Source organism: Colias philodice, chromosome 30, assembly GCF_061535455.1.
Source record: "Colias philodice isolate Cphi_HAF_F1 chromosome 30, ilColPhil1 Martin Lab GWU primary, whole genome shotgun sequence".
Lineage (NCBI taxonomy): Eukaryota > Metazoa > Arthropoda > Insecta > Lepidoptera > Pieridae > Colias > Colias philodice.
Window position 1 is genome coordinate 2,595,213 of NC_143115.1, and position 23,246 is coordinate 2,618,458.

The following is a 23,246-nucleotide window of genomic DNA, read 5'->3' on the forward strand; positions in this document are numbered from 1 at the left end:
ACTTATAGTGTATCTAGTGTTATTATTAATGATGATGATGGAAGGCGAAAAGAAACAAAAATATTCCATGTATAGTTATGTCTATTTACTCGAATATTATTATTGTGTAGCCATGGTTAAAAATCATGTAATTTTTTCATCCTATATTTATGACTCGTCCAGAAAAATTGTCTATTCCCATACCTACTTTAAAAAGTACAATTTATAAAATGATTTTAATTAATATTTTCATTAGTTTACTTTCAATTGTATATCTCCGAAATTGTAAGACAATCTAATAATTATAAACATTGATAATTTATTGTAGATAATTTAATGTGTATGAAATTCAATCGAGATACAATATTTTTATTTATTATAAAACACACTAGCTTTCTGCCCGCGGCTGCGCCCGCTAACCTAATAAAGTATATTATATACTAAAACCTTCCTCGATAATCACTCCCCAATCAAACCCAATCAAAATCCGTTGCATAGTTTTAAAGATCTCAGCATACAGATGGCGGAAAAAGATACAACGTAGTTTTATACTATGTAGTGATTTATTAACACCTTTGGTGCGATATTGTCTTACGATCTGCGATTAAAGACTGACATGGACGCAGGACCATTCGGCATACGTAGTATTAACGAATAATACATAATAATTTTTCATATGGAATCGACACTCTGAATTGTCTATAAAACATAAAATTTGACAGTTGTTTCTGTGAAAAGATGTCTGGGGGTAATTTTAAAATGGAATATTTTAAAATTACCCAAAAATATACAATCTCAAAAGTCCTATATGAATTACAAACTTGACGTATTTAAGCTCGCTAGCAGATTATAATATAACCTAAAAGTTAAATTAACGAACATGTATGCGTCTCTTTCTACACGTATTTAAATTATAAACAGACGTTCGAACTGGTGCGACCGGACCACCGTACTCGTGCGGTGCGATCGACTCGCCACACGACCGCACCGCACCTAGGGTTGCCAGTATTTAAGATGCCAGGATTTAAGGGTTAACAGCATCAAAAATACGAGTTTTAGTTATTTTTTACGGGAGATAATTAAAACAGCAATGTTAAATAGAGAAAATTTATTTTTGGCATTTATATTTGCTGTTGGAAGAAACAGCTTTTAATAGCTCTTCATTTTCTAAAGCGAATGTATAAAAATCTTTGCACGATAATTTAAAATTACATTTAATTAATTTGCAGCTTCGCCTTTACAGTTTCAATATTCAATCGGTTTCGGCTATCCGTCCAGGCATTGCCGCACAAAGAAAATATTCTTTGTTTAAAAATTATGATTAAATTTACGATTTTTAAAAAAACATTTAAAATATTGGAATTTTCGCGGCCGACTGAGCTAAATAAATTCGTATAAAAAAATAGATACACTAGTGACTAGATAATTTATTACGTTGCTAATATATGAAGTGATTAAAGGCGCAAATTATCCCTTTTTGAAATTTTCGATATTGTCGATAGAGGCGAAAGTATTGTAATTTTTACTGATTTTCGTTTTTATTTTTTTATATTATATGCAGGCGTTAGTAGAAGCTCTGTTTAGTACCAAAAGAAACCTTGAACTGAGTTCTACATGTGACAAAAATACCACATTCTAGCCACGAAGTTATTACGAGATATAGATTTTCAAAGAATGTCAGGGTTGTCCCTAGTAAACAAAATTATATATATCATCTATCTATTACCAAGTTTTTGTTTATGTTTTAGTCGTTAGTTATAGTCGATATTTCAATATATTATTATATGTAGGTACATAATCTTTATATGTAATAAATTAACTGAACAAAAAAAATATCTTAGATTTATAAGACAATTCAATAATATCAAATTAATACAAATTAATCTCCTTTTTTTGTGAATATTTCGAGCATTGATCATAGTAATCTCATTAAAAGTCAAACCGAATTCCTTGAAAATCTATTTCTCGTAATAAATTCGTGGTTAGAATGTTGTATTTTTTTCACATATAGACCTCACTCAGTTCAAGGCTTCTTTTGGTACAAGTACAAGTACAAGTTACAACCATTGAAAAGAAGAAAACGAAGAGAAAAGAATGGGCAAAATTATATTTAAAAGACAGTGATTCATTCAGACATAATTATGCAGTCATATCATAAATCTTTGTAGAGTTCTAAAATTTATATTATTAATCTTTTTTCAGTATTAGCCACGTCATCCGACGCCATCGCCATTGATAACGATCGACCGACGTCCGTTTTGTTTGGCGGTAGAACTATGACTAAAGCTGTAATAAGTATATTGTCTATGACTAATGCGCTGTCCGGTGCGATCGCCCGTCCACACGCGCGAATTTGGTACGGTCCGCACCAAGTTCGGATGAAAAAACCATCGAACCAACCGTACCGTCAATAATAAAATTATAAACAGACGTTCGAACTGGTGCGACCGGACCACCGTACTCGTGCGGTGCGATCGACTCGCCACACGACCGCACCGCACCTAGGGCTGCCAGTATTTGATTTAAGGGTTAACAGCATCAAAAATACGAGTTTTAGTTATTTTTTACGGGAGATAATTAAAACAGCAATGTTAAATAGAGAAAATTTATTTTTGGCATTTATATTTGCTGTTGGAAGAAACAGCTTTTAATAGCTCTTCATTTTCTAAAGCGAATGTATAAAAATCTTTGCACGATAATTTAAAATTACATTTAATTAATTTGCAGCTTCGCCTTTACAGTTTCAATATTCAATCGGTTTCGGCTATCCGTCCAGGCATTGCCGCACAAAGAAAATATTATTTGTTTAAAAATTATGATTAAATTTACGATTTTTAAAAAACATTTAAAATATTGGAATTTTCGCGGCCGACTGAGCTAAATAAATTCGTATAAAAAAATAGATACACTAGTGACTAGATAATTTATTACGTTGCTAATATATGAAGTGATTAAAGGCGCAAATTATCCCTTTTTGAAATTTTCGATATTGTCGATAGAGGCGAAAGTATTGTAATTTTTACTGATTTTCGTTTTTATTTTTTATATTATATGCAGGCGTTAGTAGAAGCTCTGTTTAGTACCAAAAGAAACCTTGAACTGAGTTCTACATGTGACAAAAATACCACATTCTAGCCACGAAGTTATTACGAGATATAGATTTTCAAAGAATGTCAGGGTTGTCCCTAGTAAACAAAATTATATCTATATATCATCTATCTATTACCAAGTTTTTGTTTATGTTTTAGTCGTTAGTTATAGTCGATATTTCAATATATTATTTTATGTAGGTACATAATCTTTATATATAATAAATTAACTGAACAAAAAAAATATCTTAGATTTATAAGACAATTCAATAATATCAAATTAATACAAATTAATCTCCTTTTTTTGTGAATATTTCGAGCATTGATCATAGTAATCTCATTAAAAGTCAAACCGAATTCCTTGAAAATCTATTTCTCGTAATAAATTCGTGGTTAGAATGTTGTATTTTTTTCACATGTAGACCTCAGTTCAAGGCTTCTTTTGGTACAAGTACAAGTACAAGTTACAACCATTGAAAAGAAGAAAACGAAGAGAAAAGAATGGGCAAAATTATATTTAAAAGACAGGGATTCATTCAGACATATGCAGTCATATCATAAATCTTTGTAGAGTTCTAAAATTTATATTATTAATCTTTTTTCAGTATTAGCCACGTCATCCGACGCCATCGCCATTGATAACGATCGACCGACGTCCGTTTTCTTTGGCGGTAGAACTATGACTAAAGCTGTAATAAGTATATAGTCTATGACTAATGCGCTGTCCGGTGCGATCGCCCGTCCACACGCGCGAATTTGGTACGGTCCGCACCAAGTTCGGATGAAAAAACCATCGAACCAACCGTACCGTCAATAATAATAATTATGTCCGGCGGACCACTGTACACATGATCGAATATGGTCCGGAGCGCACCAAGGTCACGGTGCGGTCCGTACCAAATTCGAACGTCTGTTTATAACTTTAATGACGTAAGTAAATTTGTTTACTACTGACTCAAATTTCGACGGACCGAAGGACGATTTTTAAAAACACAAGATTTAATTTACACGTCTTTAATTAGTGCTTTCTACATTCAGAATGAATTAAACTAAAACTTAAACTAATAAACTTATCTCTAAACAAAAATGCAGCGTTAGAAGAAATACAATATGTATGCATTAAGGCGATGCAGGGTGGCCATAGTTTGCTGCACAGACATGTATATATAAGTAGACAACGCAAGTACCGCGAACTGTATGAAAACCAAGCGTGTCATATTTTTTGTACTGACCTTGACGCGTTATGACGTCACGAGCGCTTTTTAGTGATGTTAATTTCATTTTACGCTAAATCGATTAGGCCGCCACTCGCGCGGCGATTCTAGTATCGTCCTATCCCATCGAAGTAAATCGAAAGAAATCAGATCAAACTAGATCTATGTCTAAGAGGTAGTAAAATAAATGAATCGTAATCGATTACTAAATCGATTCAAGACAGAAAAATGATAATTACCATAGACAGAGGGATGATAAAATAAAGTTATAAACCTTTTAATATTCTAACAAGTAAACTAATGTGTTTTAGCTTTTTCTTACATATGCCCATTGAGTTACCATGTACTACGTACTAGAGAGGCCATCGAAAGAAAGTAATGAAACTGTCAATCAATCAATCTTTATGTCCCGTTGCATCGATCCATTTTCCTTTTATGTTCGGGTTACTTGGAAAACTGAAAAAACAAACATAGTCTAAGCAATAAGGAGTTTTCTTAAAAAACTCCCAAGATGACACTTTAACTAATGGCGTCCATATCATAATATTTATTTTTAGTACCTTTGTATTAAAATACTTAAAAGTTCTAGGTCAAGTCGTATTAAATGACAAAAAAAATCTATGCCTTTTTTTCTGAAAAATTGCTCCTTCAAATTATCATTTATCTGTTCGATTATAAAATCGATTAGAATCGAGAACTGTTGCATCAAATGAACATCACTAACCACAAAATTGGACAGAAAAATGAGAACAGAAAAATGAGAAGACGCTATTCATTGCTTGTTATCATACGACGCGATCTTTACCGTGCCAAGTAAAAGCCGCAATGTATTCCGAATCATTTCGTATGATTTGGTATCCGTGTTTGTCACGATCGTTTTCCACAGATATTCTTTATTTGATTTTAAAATAAATAGTGCATATTCTGATTAGAAAATTACTTACCGGTGGAAGGAAACATCTCTGCTAACTCGGCCACTCACAGCTGTGGAGTTTCTACAGTTTATAACGGCGTAATTCGGCATTTTACTTTATTCAGCTTCACGTCTTTCCTTGGCGAACTGCAAGCGCGGACTGAGTGTAGGCCAGCGTCAAGTAAGTTTCATAATCGTAGTTTGGACACGGGAAGTACATACACTCGCTTAGTCTATCTTGATATATGTCCGTGGTTTGCTGCGTTAACAAATATGACATCGCTCGCATGTACTGCGGGTGGCCCCGATATAACTCCTCCATCCTCAGTTTCAAGAAAATCTGAAGGGTTTTCTTGAATACATATTTTTCTTAATTTAGACTTAATAACTATGACGATTACAATTATAATTACGATTAATACAAAAGTTATAATGTTAATCACTCCGACGGCACTATTCACTGTACTATTAAACTGGTTTTCACTATTTTCACTATTTTCACTATTTTCAATTAAATGCCTAAGCATATTTATGTCAGTTAAATTTGCACCCTTCAGGTTAACAGGCTTCCTGTCGGTCTGGGAGTTCATCAAATTTGGTAATATAATTTTTGGTAAACTTGGGTATATAATATCATTTCCATTCGCTTCATATTTCTTTAGTGTTATATCTCCGATTTTCACGTAGCAGCCAATCTCGTCTAACGCCAATAAATAAATACCACGAAGAAATTCTTGGGTTACCTCGTTTTCACAGACCTTAGTAAGTACTGTTTCCACATTTACGTAAAGTATCCATCTATTTGGTAGAACATTGTCGATTTTCACGTCATCTATGGAAATGGGAATCGGCTGACAACTGGAAACATTTGTAGATAGTCGCAGAAGATCGGTTAAACAATCGTCTTTGTATAGTGTTGATGTCAGTATTTCCGGGCATAGGAACCGGTCTTCATCAATTTCTTTGCATGGTTGTGAAAGTGGCATCGTTTTCAACCCCTTCACAAGGACATATGGGTATTTGGGAAGGATAAGGGAAGTCTGACCTTTTTCTTCGTTAAATATAGGTAAAGGTATTATTTTAAAATATGAGTAAATATCATCAGTAATTAATGGAATAGTCATTACGAATTTTATTTGACTTTGTTTTACATAAGTTTGTACTTCTATTAATTGTTCGATTTTAAGAACATTATCTAAATTTACTGGAAATGGTAACTTAGAGCTAGTTTCAATATTTTTTAATAAAAGTAATAATTCCTTCGTATCTACAACGGATTGGTGTAAAAGTTTAATTTTACTAAAAGCTACAGCAGTTTCAATTTCACTTAATCTAACGTAAATAGACATAAAATTATGTAAAAATGCAGAATATGTATGTATAATTTCATTAGTCCTTTGATGTAAATTTGTGTAATTTAAAAGTGAATCAATTACATTTAGCTTATTCTGGATTGCAATGAAAATATTGTTATTAGATATTTCAGCTACATTTAATAACGAACCCACCATCTCAGTAACGATCGTCGTCTTATGTATTATAGAGTCTTGTTTAGTCTTTAATTTTTCAATAGTGTTTTCAAATTGTATAGCATCTTCGTTGTCGAGGTTACCGGTGATAATTTTTATAACTGAACCAAGTGGATTTAATAAACCACATTTAGATCTAGAAGACGGAATTAATTGTTCAAATTTATCAATAGTATAATTCATATGATAATCTGTTTGTAATTCTGTTGTAATAAAATCGTAACCTAACGCTTTTACATCAATACAACTATGAACCTGATTTCTAAATGATAGATAACTATTTATATTAAATTCTAAATCGTCATATATTAACTTTAAATCTAACACCTTAATAACTCTCCATGTGTCATTGCTGACGACTGCATAGCCTTCACGGAGGGGTAGTATTCCGGGATTCCGTTTAATCTGGTGCAGTTGAAGGCCCTGGTTTTGGATCACATGGATCGTCAGAAGCAGTAACCTGCGGAGGACGCTTAATGTATTTAATTGGAACTTTAGTCTCACGATTGTGTGTCGTTACTGGCACAATATTTCTATGGATTGGTCCCGTGACTATCGCTTTCTGATATGTAGGCCTATCTTTAGCACGTCTCGTGTTAAATCCTTTAATGTAAACTGAATCTCCTATGTCTATGTTAAAATCATTTTCACCGCCATGCTTATCCTTAATAACCTGTTTCTTATGAATAATTTTGTCTGTAAGATATTTGTATAAGAATTTTGTGCGTTTGTGGTGATCTTTTACAAATTGTCGAGTAAATTGTTTATTAAAATCTACAGCTTGATCTAGAATCAGTATGCCTTCCGTATCAAGATCGCGAGTTGAGTGAACCGTATCTGTATTTTCGCTATTATTGCTAGACGCGGTCAAGGTGCTGCTTTCCGCGGTTATTGTACTACTATCAGGTAACGGAATCGAATATGGGGACCTCGGGCGATTATTTTTGGTGATAGGCACTGTTCGGTCTGAATCAGACGAAATTTTAATCGGCGTCAAGGGTCGGTCACATTTTTCAGCCTGATCGTTACTAACTTTTACTATTTCGTCTATTACATCGGTTAAGTGTTTTTGAAGGTTTCGCTCCTTCTCGTCTACGTTAACTTTCATTGACACATCGTCATTTTCAGTCAATGCATTAACCTTAATTCGTGACAAGGCATCCGCGTTACTATTTTGCTTTCCGTTTTTATATAAGGTGATTTCTAACGGAGGGTTAAATATAATCGGTATTTTGGCGTTTAATGTTTCTAAAACTTGGTGCTTCATATCGATATTTGCATCTAGTTTCTTAAGTAAATCAGATCCGATTAATCCATCATACTTACTGTCTACATTGTATACATAAAATTTGTGGGAAAGTGCGCTTCTAAAAGTTTTTAATAATGGAATTTCTATAACCTCATCATGAGTGCTTTGCGCATGGGTACTAACAACTGTAAATTGTTCATACTGTTTACGGTCTCTAAAATATTCTTCTGCTTTGGCTGGACTTATAAAGGAACGACTGCTACCTGTATCTATGAGAAACTTTGCTTTTATTTCGGGAACTATAATATGTGGTAATTTTAAGAAGCTGTCACAATAATTTAAATTTATTATTTCACTGTCTCGTCGGAGGCCGGTAACAGAAAATTCGTTATTGTCATTAAAATTGCTTTCAGTTACTTCCGGATCGGTATACTCGTATAACTCGTTCACGGCGTCTTCTTTATAATCTAAGGGTGAGTTATCGTAATTTTCATAATTTGGTTCATCGCAGTAATATATGTTATGAGTTACGTTTTGCCTCATAGGTGCCGTACGCATTGATACATCACTATTTAAGCCGGGGTTCGGTGCCTGGGCATGTTGTATGCCAAATTTAAAACGAGGTTGGTCTGTTTGTTGATTTGGGATTCCTAATTGATAACCGGTATTTTGAAAAGGTCGCAATTGGTGGTTATTATTAGATTGTGTGCCAAATTTATAGCCTTGGGCTTGTGGTGTTTGCTTTAACTGTTGCATAAAATTTGGTCGAGGTGGTTGCATTAAATTTTGTTGGGGTTGTTGGGCGAAATTTGGTCTATAACCAATTGGCTGTTGAGGACTGCCGTATTTAAAGTTTTGATTTATAGGCATTGTAATAAAATTAGGTTTGAATGAATTTTGAAAAGTGTTTTGAGTTATAGGTTTTGGCTTACTAATCTTTGCGTTATATTGTTGTATAAAATTTACTTCTTCCGTAACTACGCTAAGTGCATTTTCTAAGTTTTTACAACCCCTTAATCTAACAATCCGGATCATGTCCTCCGGGAGGTTGTACAGAAAAACATTTAACGCAGTATTATTGTATATGATCATTTTCGCGGCTTTGACCCCTTCATCCGTGAAGCGGTTCACCTTTGAAAATAGGGAACTTTTTACGTTTTGTATTCTGTGGCAAAACTGTATGTAACTTTCACCTTGTTTTATTTTTAACCCTTCTAACTCTAATGCTATACACTCTTCCGATCGCGGGTCTCCGAAATGTTGGGTAAGTATTTCTTTCAATTCAGTCCATGAAGTTATATTTTGGTAATCACTAAGCAGTGAAGCTGCCTTACCGATAAGCCTGCTCGTTATGGCATGGTATACATATAAGTTTTGTGCGTTATTACTCGCATCTTGGAATGACCTTATAATATATTCACTTTTATTGATAAATAGGTTTAACAGTTTTTCATCCCCATCAAATTTGGGAATGATACATAGTATTTCTCTAGGAATGAGTTTAATCTCTTCCATTTTGCGTAGTTTTATCGATTAAAACACGAAATTAATGAAAGTAACACTTAAAATCACTAACTAATTACTAACAATTAAAATTAAACACTAAAAATTACGACTTATCACGATAATTGTAATGAACAAAATCAAATAAACGTAATGATTAGGCCGACTATTTTGGGTCGGGGATTTCGTGAAAAACAGGGACTATGAAAAACAGGAGTGAAGAGGTCTACTCACAGTCTGCTCGCTCCCATGTCCTTCACTTATGATCCTGAATGCTCGTCCTTGAGGTCTCAGTACGCGTTTCACTGCAGCGATTCAGTTTTACGCGTACGCGTCGCGGGAGTTATTTTTTTAGTTCGAGGATACTCGTCTGTACCGCACTATCACAGGTCCTTAATTATGGCTTTACTGATAGCTCGGCAGCAGGATATTATCGAGTATCCTACCGGCTGCGCCACTCAAATTTCGACGGACCGAAGGACGATTTTTAAAAACACAAGATTTAATTTACACGTCTTTAATTAGTGCTTTCTACATTCAGAATGAATTAAACTAAAACTTAAACTAATAAACTTATCTCTAAACAAAAATGCAGCGTTAGAAGAAATACAATATGTATGCATTAAGGCGATGCAGGGTGGCCATAGTTTGCTGCGTTAACAAATATGACATCGCTCGCATGTACTGCGGGTGGCCCCGATATAACTACTGTGTCAAAAGTTACGTTTATAGACTTTTAGATATGTAACTGTTGTCTCTTTCTATCGCTTAGAAATAATATTCATAAGAGTAAGAAAGCATGCTTGCGTACTTCCTTACTTTATACTTTATAGAAATATCAAATACATACTAGCAAATTGTCTTACAAGACGTGTATTGACATGTTATCTTGCTCTAGTAAATAAGTTTTCTAAGCGTTAGAAAGAGACAGATATACGAAATGGTATCCAGCCTACTCGAATCTATAATAAAATATCGACATTCCTAAATTGAACTTAATATATGGGGTTAAAGCCATCATGTAATCTGTATTGATAATAATACATAATATATGAATATATTTTTGTTTGAATAGATTTGTACAATGTATACTTTATTAATTCACTGTATGTTTTAAATAAATTCTAAATTGCAATTAGTTTTTACAACCAAAACTTTTAACCTTTGATAAAAAGATTAGAAAAATAAATTGAATACTGGCAATACTATAGTGGTCAAATGTTGCCATATTGAGAAATGGATAAACAACTTTTGGGGAAATAATTGAAATTTGAAGTTTATTTAAAACATTAATATTATGTTAAATATGACAATGTAGTGGGGATATAATGTGTTTTTTGATTGTAAATTATTTGGGACATCATGGTTTTATTTTTGTTGAAATAGAAAACAAATAAGAAATAAATGTTTTGCGAAAATTTATGTTGTTTCTTTTTAAGAGAATGTCCTAATCTAAAGGTGCCTAGTCTCATTTACGATTTTATTAAGAAATCTGAATAATAATATTGTATCATTAATTTAGATTATACTAATTATAGCATTGACTTAATTTTCACTAGCAGCCCTTTTAATATATGTATCATGTACAGAAAAAAACAGCTAAATTTAAATCGTAATAGACCATTAATAAGAAGATCGGTAATAAAATTAAATAAAACAAACATTTCATCAAATTATTATTTATTGCCATGACTAGTATATCACACGTGTTAAACTTAAAATTAACATTAAAAACAATTAGTATAATGTACAAAATTATACTTCTAGACTAGTAGTTATAATTTAAAATCATTCAATAAACTTATGCTATTAACATAGACTTTCACTTAACAAAATACATATTTGATTTGAGACTCCATTTATTATTCCAATAAATATTTACTTTACTTAAAAGAAAACCATCTTATAAAACCGTGAAAATTAATATTCGATCACAGAAAAATATTTCAATAAAAACTAAAACTACCAATAACATAAGATAAAAGAATTCTGAGGTACAGTCTTTTAATTGTGACTTAAATTATTACAATAATTAATTTCCCTAAAAACCAAACATGGCAACACTATCCCTTGGACACGGTAAACAAATCTTCAGGCCTATTGTATGTTTGTTCGCGGCCTTCATGTATCGTACTGATGAGACCAGCAGTTGATTGCATTGTCCGTACTGATTTCTTACCGTTTGGTAGGGAAATTGGAGGTAAGTGTTGTTCTGAAAAATAAATAAAAAAAATGTGTGCGTGTACTAGTTAGTATACACACGTAAGAAGTGAAACTTCTTTATGACCTTATTTTTCAAAAAAATAATTTACTAATACTATAATATGCAATTTTACAGAAATACGTCGAATCACGCGTGGTAGGGATAAGAAAAACATGGCGCGTAACGGAAAAATGTCACGCGTAACGAAAAAATGTTACACTAAATTTTTTTTCCATCCTCGATAAAGAAGTTTCACTTCAATAATATAGTTTCAAAAAATAATTCATGTAGTAATGAAATATACTTGACAAAATAGGCAGAACAGGAATAATAAACAGCAATAAGTTAATACATTAAAATTTAAAACAATGATGAAGAAAATATTATCTTGTTTTTCAATTTACGTGAGTACATTGGAAATGAAATTAAAACATTTAAACGGATTTTAATCGCGATTTATTCATTTTAAATTGTAGTCATCAATTTTTTGTGTCTGCGCGAAACCACGCTAACTACTTGTAAAGTGTAAGATAAATCGGGCAAATAACATTGATGTTATCATTGATGATAAGACGGGATTAAAATCAGTTAAAAAATTTTTAATTTCTTCATTATGAAAATGTTTATTTTCAGAAAAAGAAAGCAAACCTACCTTCACTATTTTTTAATTGCATAGCAACAACACTCGGCCCTTTAGCCAACGACCAAGAAGGCACATCCCGTTTTATAGGCTCCAAAATATTTCTTTTCGACCTCATAACATTGGGCAAATCTCCCAAACCATTTACCCCATTACTGGGCAAATCGCTATCTGGCAACACTAAGCTGTTATTATCCGACAGCTCGTTTTCCTGCGCTTGTAAGCTGTCATCTCTTACGTTGCCATTCTGTCGACCATTTTGTATCTTTGACATTTGATTTTCGACCGTAAATATTTCTTTTTCGTCCCTTATTTGTGGATTTATATCGTCTGAATTATTTGTTTCTGTGCTTGCTTGTTGAATGATTCCATTTCGGGATTTAATTGAATTTATTCTTTTGGGAACACCGTTAAGTTTTGGTGTTCCATTTTCTGACAAAGAAGGAGCGGTTGCCATGTACTGGTTGTACATATTGCCTATTAACTCTTCTGTCCTTCTGAAAAATATTTATAGTGAATTAATTGCTTCATTTTGTTAAGTATTTAATGTAGCATTTTTTTTAAAAAGACTTCTAGCAGATGTTGTAAGAAATATTATTTTAATTTTCAGTTGTTACAAAAATAATCTATTGCAAAATTCTAAATGTGATTTTATGATGGATTTGTTGTAACTTTTTTGTGCACAAAAGAATAGATTAAAATTACACTCAAGTAAATGTTTTTTTTTCGTAATATTACCTTGTTAGTGGAATAATAACAGTCTGAGCAGCCCCTGTACTAGGGTGGTAGGCATTTGGACCGAATCCATCCAATGCTGGATTGCTAGTTACCTATCAAAAAATTAACTATGAATTATTAGTCCTAAAAATTAAAATAAACCTTTGTTATTAATTTTAAGATTAGTGAGATTTTAATTTCAGTATTTAGTTAGTACGGTCTACATATTGATTTGTTACCTAGTATTCTAAACGTAAGTAGGTAAACAAAGGTTCCAAAAGTAATTAAAATGTAATTACCTCCATTACTCCTATTTGAGTCGTTCGCACGTGGTACGGAAAGTTCTTATTCGCAAATACTGGTAAGGTGAGCAGCTAAAAAGTAAAATAAAATTTGAGAATAAAAAATATTATCGAAGTAAAAAAATATTGAGTACCTACGCCATCTAGTTTCTAACTTAGGAAATAAAAGTAAGTTGAAAAGTTTCGGAAGAGATAAGTACATAATATATTTATAATTTAATCTATTCTTTATACGTACTTACCAAAAACATCACGTGGCCACAAAACGTAATAAATAAAAGCACAGCAGTTACCACACTCTCCCGAACCCATTTGTCTGAAAATTAGATAAATTGACAGAAAATTCAAGGAATATGTAAAAAAAATGTAACACCTACCATTATACCGTAATTCATAACAATATTAAATAAATTATAAAAATAAATAATACAGCTGCATAAGCAATAATATTGATAGCTAGTTCTTCTAACTCAACTTTAGCCATTTTCTATAGAAATTTGACTTGTATGTTACTTAATCTAAGTTTAAATTTCTTTGTCAGTATAATTATTGGAGTATATTTTGTACATACCTATATAAGAATTAGCTGTAAGAATGAATAGCGGTCCTGCATAAAACCACAACGTGCCACAGATGAAAAATGGACAGTAGAACATATTCTGAAATATATATTTTATACTTATAAATAGTCAATTTAAATATAATATTAATAACTATGTCCTAGGCGAGAATAAGATGTATATATATTTGGAAGGCTTAAAAAATAACTGTTAAATATTTTTACCTTCTCTGGGTATTTCCGAACAGTGAAATACGTAGAGTAGGCGAAAGCACACCAGCCTGATATACGAAGAACTATTAGACCATAACCTGCTGGACTTTCGTAAAGATATAAAACCTCACCAGGATCAAACGCCTGAAAATGAAAAATTATGAAATATGGTGCATGTAATGATGTATTCATGAAGATTTAAAACACCTATAAAAGTTAAAAATGTACACATAAAAAATTAAAGGCTACGCGATTTTTACCAAGTTACGAGTCTCTCTACAACTCTATATGATCTTGATAAAACGAATGTCAAAAATTAATGGTAAACCCTCCTTAGTCTATGAACCAAATACCAACACTTACCTTAGCCTGATATATAAACAACACAACATATGTGAGTATATAACAACACATAAATACTGTGAGTTTTACAGTAAAACCCACTTTGAGTCGACCACGCGTTATTGTATATCCTTTTGCTAATAATATCAGAAGTAGGAGATATGTCATCTCTGATATTCCACATAGGAATTGACCTGAAATATACGAGATAAATAATTAAACTCACAATTATTGCGCTCAAAAATGGTTCCAAGCAAAAACTCTGCCTATGCGTGTTAGGTAGTTTTGTAATGAGGGATACGATAGACTTTGAACATTACTGCTGCGAAATAAGGTGTTAAATTGAATGAATGTTTAATAAAACGCCGCTCAGACTTTACGACCTTTTAATAGACTTTTGTGATTTTAGTTGTTTATAGTAAGTCAATGCTTCTGAATACTAAGTCAATTCAAAATAAGTACATAAATTGGTGGATTTTACAACCGATTCCATGTCAGACAAAAACTAATAGTAACCTAACACATTTTTTATGAGACTCATTGAATAAAGTTGTTACACAAAATTTTAGTTGGTAGAACTATGATTATCTGGTTCGATGGAGCATATAGCAGATAAGTTTAGTGCAGGTTACAGTAACATAATCTAAAAAAAGTAAACAGAAGCGAACTTAATATGTAGTACTTAATATCTATAATAATCTAAGCAATCAAACTCACCAAAAATCTTAGCATTAGGCGCTCCCACACCATTACTAGCGTACCGTATATTAGCCAACGCTTGCATCAACACACCACAGTGTTGTGCCACTATCGATATCAAGAACAGCTTGTACGTCGAGTGCAGCAGGTGTCGAGATCGCAGCTCGACACTGCACATCACTACTGCGATCATCACTATTATGTACGCGAAGGTGTAAGATAGAAGGATTGGGAGGACGTCTGTTTTGGAAATGATAGTAAACATAATTTTAAATGTAACGGACATTTTTTAATGCCAATATTGAAGCAAACAAAAAATTGTTTGGTCAAAACACTAATTGCTCAAATTAAATAAATATTTTAGTAGCATGTATCAATAATTAGTATTATTTAAGAATCAATTTGTGCCAAATCTGTGGCCAAATGAACAGATTTTTTGGGATTTAAACCACGGAACAGCCACGCAACAACAGAAATAATGTTAATTATTTTACTGAAGTAATATTATAATATTACTTAAATACAAGGTGTAAGTATTGAATAGATGTAATGATACTCACAAAACTCATCAGCTGAAAAATGCTTGTGCCAGAAATCACCGTCCGGTCCGTTGGTCATTAGAAATTTGTATCTTACATCCAAACCCTGGAAGGTTCATTTTTTTTACATTAATTGTTTGTTTGTCTTTCTGTCATGGCGTAACTGAATTATTTTAGCGGTCTTTTACTAGCGCTCCGCCCCGGCTTCGCCCGTGATACCTACATGTGCGAATTTTATTATAATCGGTTAAGTGGTTTAGGAGTCCATTGAAGACAAACACTGTGACACGAGATTTATATATATATATATATTATAAGATGATAATATTGATTTTTATGTTGTGATCGTTAGGCTTAGGAGGCTCTAGAGATCTAGAAGTCTATGGGCATTTCCATTGACTTAGTGGGCGATGCTGCGGACGGAATTTAATAAGTAAAGAGAAATATTTTATACAAATTTATATTTTATATGTTAGAGATACCTACGAACTTCACCGGATAATATAGAATAATCTAGTAATATTAGTTATTACATTCAAAATTATTCCGTAATACCTTTAAATAACCACACAATTTCTTTAAAGAAATATTTTCATACATTTTTAAGTTTACCTTAGGACTATCACAATTACTTATAGCGATAAACCACCATCTTTCTCTAGCGGAGCGAAATCGTCTAGAGTTGTGACACGACACTATCATCCTCTCCGTCTCGCTGAACCCATTTTGATAGGACTCTGAATTTAGCCGACGACGCCGGTAGCGCTCGTATAACTCTATGGATCGTTTTATTTTGTGCTGCAATGAAGTAAATATATAGCATTTTAGAATTATAGCGTATAATTACCTTGGCAAGAGTGATTCAAAGTATTTCAACAAATTGTTGTAGGTAACTATAAGTATGTAAAAGTAAATTACAAAAAAAATTCTCTGTTCGCTGAGTAATCTGTCTTCTAATTCCTTATAACTTCTTCACGGCACGTAAGTTTAGCGCTCATCTTGAAGTGGAGGGGATCTATTTGAACGAAATAAAGGCGAACTTGCAGTAAAACATTGAAGGTCACCGGCCACCGCTAGACTTACGTGCCGCGATTATTACCCTATGAATAATTTATTTAAATACTTACACCGCTATAATTATAATTATTATCAAACAGAATCTCGACATCTTTCAAGTTCTCTGACAGGCTACTATTTTTTTCAGGACCTATATTCTCCCATAATTCATTTTCTGGTATTTCTGTAGTAGAATTAAAATCATCTGGTATCAATTCGTACCATGTGGTAGAATTAGTAGATTTAGTGGTAGCTTCCATGGTAGTTTTTGTTGGTGTTATGGTAGTTTTTAGAAACTGGTCGTAGTAAGCTGGATCGGATGGTAGATCGTTTTTATTTGGATTCGTTTTTGGTTTCGCTGTAGTTTTTGCTTTGGGCTTGGGAGAAGTACTGAAAACAATATGATTTACATAAAAAAAATATTTAAAATTGACTAACTAAGTAACTAGTTACATGGTGATGGTAAAATATAAGGAAACAATACCAATTCGTACTTGCATGCAAACATACTTTCCAGTTTCCGCACAGTGTTCGCGGTTATTAGTAGGTATTACTAGTTATACCTTTTTTTTATCGACTTAACACAACGCTATCTAGTCGTAAACCAACATCATAAAATAAAACTTAGTTACCTATTTTTACAATTCAATTAAATATTTTAATAATTACATTTGCAAAAATATTATCTATACTTATAATAAATCTGTAGAGAGGCCAATTCTGTACATGAAATATATTTAAAAAAAAACTATGAAGGGGTGATAAGGGATCGCTACTGATGCCAAAAATGCAATCAGTAAAATTTTTGTCTGTCTGTCTGTCTGTCTGTCTGTATATTCGTTATAGAAACAAAAACTACACGACGGATTTTAACGAAATTTGGCACAATTATTCTTCATACTCCTGGGCAGGTTATAGTAAAAGAATCATGTAAATCGGTGTAGAAACACCAAAGTTATACATGAAATACGCTATAAGTCATCGCGCGTGAATTACATGCCATAAGGATTATTTTTGTGTATCAGTTGCCGCGTACGACGCGCTTCGCGGCGGGAGCCATAAAAAGGCGGCGGGTCCGCACCCGTTTCGCGTTGTCACGGCATCACGTGTAAATCATCACGGCTGAACCGATTTCGATAATTCTTTTTTATTATATTCCTTGAAGTACGAGGATGGTTCTTATGTAGAGAAAACGTAAATATGTACCACGGGCGAAGCCGGGGCGGACCGCTAGTTTAAAATAAGCATACACACAACGCAATTAAGATAAAAACGTACAAGCTGGCCTAAAGACTGGCTGTGTCATAGTTCTATTATAGTTATAGTGTTATAGATATAAACTAGCGCCAGTCTTTAGGCCAGCTAGTTAGCTTAGTTAGTAGATACGTACCTTTTAGCAGCAGGCAGTTCCTTATTCGCTCTAGTGACTATACATCCAGAATATTCAGTATCTGGATACCAGTGGGATAACTTGACCATCTGGTTTTGTCCCCCCTTGTTGAGTATTGTTTCACGGTCTTTGCAAGTCTGTGAATTTTTTTATTAGAATAAAATTATTTTTGGAATATTTCAATTTCAAATAAATTATTGCATATATAAATACACAAACAATTTTTGTTTAGATAGACAAAGCAGAATAAACCAAATGAGAAGAAATTTTTGTTACAACTAATGCAGATCGTAACTAAACTCACTATAAATATAATTAATTTGAGATACTTGATAAGTTTTTCTGCGATTAAGAACAAACAGATACTTTTTGTAATGCTTTACAAAATTAAAAACACAATATCTAATAATAACATTTACTTCCTTTATCCTAATAATATAATGCATAATAAATACACACCATGCTACTATGATACACAGCGGGCCACTGCGATTCGTCGTCATAATATAACAGCAAGTTTGGAGTCCCCATGTCCCTCTCAAACTCTATGAGGTATTCGAACTGGCCCTCTAGTGAGAGAAAACAGAAACGGGCTAGGAACGCCCAGTTCTGAAAAGCAATTTTTTATCTGTTTACTTAAAAAAAATTCAAGAATAGAAAAAAATTGAGTCGGGTTTTGAATACGCGCCTTTCGCCAAACCAAGGCGACGATAATATTATAATAGGGCGGTTGCTTTAGTCGCCCTAAACGCAACATTTTCAGCAAAATACAGTGTTGTAAACTTCTTTATTAAACGAGTTTTACTGACTTTTTTATTTTACTGACTCATTATTAGGTAAATTACTTTTATTTTGTAATTATCATAACGCCGAAGTAGAGTCCATGGAAAACGCTGACTAATCTGTAATCTCGCTCTATCAAGATCAAAAAGAGTTGGTACTGAGTTCATACTACAATTTTCTATAATATATTAAATTACTAGCTTTCCTCGCGTCCTTGCCCGCTTTGTGTTGACTGTTGCCGCAAGATAATGTGTGTGGTAAAACCTATGTTACTCTATAGTTTCATCCAAATCGGTGGTAAATGTTAAAATATTATGTTATTACGATTCAAAAATGTTTCTAGAAGAAGTCTAATTGAATAAATAAATATTTGAGTTTGAATGCATCTTTCGTTAAACGGTCACACACATCCTCATAAACTGTCGTATTTATAATATTAGTAGGATAGGATGTTTACCTCTTTTGTGTTGATTCTTCCCTCCACCCACTTCCCGACAACGCTCCCTAGCGACGCAATCAGGATATTTACAAATAGGCATTTTGTTAGCGTCATATTGATTTAATAATTGCCTGGTTTCTGTAATGGGTGATATTAAAATGAAAGAGAATACCTAATTTGAAAAAAATAGGAAGTTAATTCACTAATTTTGTGTTAAAATTATTTCTGTCAACTATTAGTATATTCGATAACTTTTCTGGACAAGAAATATAATACCCTAATACCTACTACCTTATATGTTTGGTGCTATTTTTCTAACAAATGTAGTCTGAAGGAAACGATAGGTATTACGCTTTGATGTTATGCCGTCTACATAATATGAAAATACATTTAATATATTGTACATCTATTAAAGCTCGTTATGCAGTTATCATTAAGACGATACACGAAAAAAAATCCACTGCTTGGCGGGCGGAGTCTAATAGCTCGCTATCGCGAACGCGGGTGTGCGCGAAGTCATTCTTGCAAACTCGCCGCGCTGCCGCTGGCCGACTCGGGACAAACATGTATGGAGTCGTCATACAGTTATAATATTGTTGTACATTTATTCAATTGTTGATTTATTGGTTTTATTTTCTTGCTTATAAACAAATAATCTTCTTTCCAACAACTACTTAGACATTATTAATAATTATTATTATTTCGTAATGTTTACTTTATTACAAAATAATACAGGTTATAAATAATCTTTAAAATAACAAAAAATATTGTTACTCTGAAAAAATGAAATGGTAATCAATAACGCGGACTACTGAATTGATTTAGATAGAATTTGATGCTGACGTAGATATTACATCATGCCCAGAAATGAAAGGTACTATTTCTGAAAGAAGTTATAAACCCTAATTCTTCTCAGTCAAAGTCAAGAGTGGAAGATATCACTAATACAGTAAAACTGATGCGAAACTTTGGATGTTAATTTGTATATGTTTTTGTTAGTTGTTACTTAATCACGTCAAGACTACATTACCAATTTTGATAAAATATAGCTAATAAAAAGTATCCTATGTGTAAATCCAGGCAGGATTTACACATAGGATACTTTTTATCCGAACTGAACACTTCTGTGGGATAAAACAGGATTCACGATATAACCTAATTCCAAGCGGGCAAAGCCGCGGTCGGAATGATATTTTTTTAAATAGAAAAATTGTTTAAAAAAAAACACAAAATATATTGACGCATGTATTTATTTTTTGCACTCTATTATAATTGTAATTATTCATTACAAATAATCAAAATAAAATAGCCAGAACAAAGTTAGGCCCTGGTAGGGTAGGTAGGCAGGTACAGCAATGTGAGACGAACACTGGCTTATTTATACCACTAATAATGTTTTATAAACATTAAATTAAGTTTACAACAAAAATACATAATATTAGCTAATGTGAAAACGAATCAACCAATCATCCCACAACAATGAAATGTGCACACAAATATTCATCCAAATCGGTTCATATGATTAGGAGGAGTGACTGCAGCGCCATCTTCCGGGCCCAATTGTGTTTCCAGATCACCCAGGAACTCAATTTAATATACTTACACAAAATTTTTCGAAATTAAAACTCACATTACTATGTAAATATGAATATAAACCTGTTTTAGTACTAAGCAATTTCCCGCACAGGTGTAGTAAGTATAAATGAAATAAATATCAACATCAAATTCTTTATACAACATACTTATCTACCACCTACTAAGAAATGTAATTCTTGAAATTTTTTCGTATTTTTTTTAAATATAATACTACTCCAATGAGCTCCTGTTCCATATCACGTCCGCCATACTTCCACTAAGTTCACCATGATTTTTTATTTCTTTGCACTTTGTTGCTTTTTGCTAAAAATGGAATCATGCGATAAAACCAGTAGAACGTTGATAACATACATTTTTGACTGAATAAAGGTACTTACGAAGGAGTGGGTTCACATTGTGAACAATCAGTGGGTTTATTTTCCTTCTGGATTCCGGATTTCTGAAAAGATTATCTATGCTATAAATGAAAAAAATCTTACACATTCGTTATGTACTTAAAACAGGGGTACATATCAAACATCGTCTATAATACAATTATCATCAAATTTAAAATAAAACCAACTTCTTCATTAATTTGTTCCAATTGTAAGCATTCTTTTTTCTCCAACCTTTATGTTTCTTCTTCTTATTTTCTTTATTGTCCCCATTTGTCTTATCGTGTTGTCACCCTTTTTTACGATTGCGCGAGCGACACAAGTTCCCCGTGTGACGGCCGTAGCGGGAATGACTCGTGCAGCGATCGGGGTAGGAAGGTACAGGGCGGCTCTCGCTATATTGGCTGGTCGCGCGCTAATTTCAAGTATTTCTTGTTTATTTCAAAACCATCGCATATTTCAAAATTCTAAATCGGTAGACGTATAGGTTGTATATTTTATAGTTAATATCCAAAAAGTCGTAACTTTACGTTTGTTATTTTGAAGATGCCAGAGATTATAAAAAAATAACAATGAGAACTTTGTATTTTTTTTCTATCGAGAAAATATCATGGAATCATGTTTCTAAAACGGTAGACGTATTGTGTTACTATTGAACTTTCTTGTCAAGAATTTTCATCACGATAACTTTAATAATATAAAAATTACGTAGGTTTGAAAAGGGCCGTAAATGTTAGAAAAATTAATTCATCACCTTAAAAATCTTAATCTAAGTAACTAGGTAGCTTATACCGTCGCAGTATATATTTTAGAATAAATTAATTCAACTTTTACATACTCACATGATGTAGGATTATTATACTTTTTGACTAGTCACTTAATGAATCTAAACTTATTTATGAAAACAAAACTTATCCATCACTCATTTTAACAATAAAATTAAACAAAGGAGGTTCCATATTCACAAATATTTTAATATTTCGCGTTCGGATTATTTTGATTCGTATTTGTTTGGGCGCACCGTTGCCTAGGTTACGGGTAGCGTGCATGCTATCTTTATATTTAGTTGCGTTCAATCGTTCAATGCACTCTTTCTACGTTTTATATTTTACTAGTGGTCCGCCTCGGCTTCACCCGTGGTACATATTTCGCAATAAAAGGTAGCCTATGTCCCTTCTCGGGTATCAAAATATCTCCATACCAAATTTCATGCAAATTGGTTCAGTAGTTTAGGCGTGATTGAGTAACAGACAGACAGACAGAGTTACTTTCGCATTTATAATATTAAGTATGGATAAGAAATACTATTGACAAGGTTTTGTAAATTATATTTTTTTTGGTTGGAAATTTTGAGGTCGTGGAATTGTAATGTTCGACAATTTCATCTATACGCACGCACATTTACACACATTTTGCATACACACACAATCTGTCTCAACTTTTGCATTTCAAAATTCATTTGAAGACTTACGGGTACCTACTTAATATTGTATGAAACACATTTTCATTGTCGTAAGATTTCAAATAGTGATCGTATCTTACTCAATGTTTAAAATATTATCATATCAATATTATGATAATTAAATTAAAAACGAAATAACCATTCTACATATTATATGATAACGACAATAATTAATGTGACTCTTTACTTTTTCGGTACTATAGAAAGTGTTCAACAACAATCACACATAAAAAAGCCGGGTTGCACTGGGGGAGTGCCGGCAGAAGTGAAAACTTGATTATTAACGTTCAGCATGTTTGATATTTTGGAATGGTATCCGTCTTACGCTTTTTCGATCAGGTCACGTGTCCTGACGCGAGTTTAAGATTTTATACCCATTACAGAAAAAGTGCTCAACGCCGCTAAAGAAGTTTTCACTTCAAAAATATAAGGATAAGTAGAAATAAAACAAGGCAT

At 32.8% G+C, this 23,246-nt stretch overlaps 1 protein-coding gene across 1 annotated transcript; it reads right to left on the reverse strand.

Annotated features, from left to right (window-relative positions):
* Positions 1–11,188: 11,188 nt before the first annotated feature.
* On the reverse strand, positions 11,189–19,472 carry LOC149475425 (transmembrane protein 145-like). The gene is made up of 15 exons (XM_089713219.1): positions 19,377–19,472; positions 18,596–18,745; positions 18,137–18,273; positions 16,818–17,136; positions 16,303–16,488; positions 15,712–15,796; positions 15,170–15,391; positions 14,474–14,646; positions 14,123–14,254; positions 13,910–13,997; positions 13,581–13,654; positions 13,336–13,410; positions 13,058–13,149; positions 12,332–12,816; positions 11,189–11,688 (listed from the first exon to the last, which is right to left on the reverse strand). The coding sequence occupies exons 1-15, from the start codon at positions 19,470–19,472 to the stop codon at positions 11,540–11,542; spliced, it is 2,463 nt and encodes an 820-aa protein (XP_089569345.1). The 3' UTR covers positions 11,189–11,539.
* Positions 19,473–23,246: the final 3,774 nt, after the last annotated feature.

Bases quoted from the DNA above. Each gene is read 5' to 3' on its own strand.
- LOC149475425 (XM_089713219.1), bottom strand. From the start codon at position 19,472: ATGACGCTAACAAAATGCCTATTTGTAAATATCCTGATTGCGTCGCTA. The intron at 12,817-13,057 runs GTAATATTACGA...AATATTTTTCAG, and splicing joins GTTATTATTCCACTAACAAG to AAGGACAGAAGAGTTAATAG. The intron at 11,689-12,331 runs GTAGGTTTGCTT...TTTATTTTTCAG, and splicing joins GCAATTAAAAAATAGTGAAG to AACAACACTTACCTCCAATT.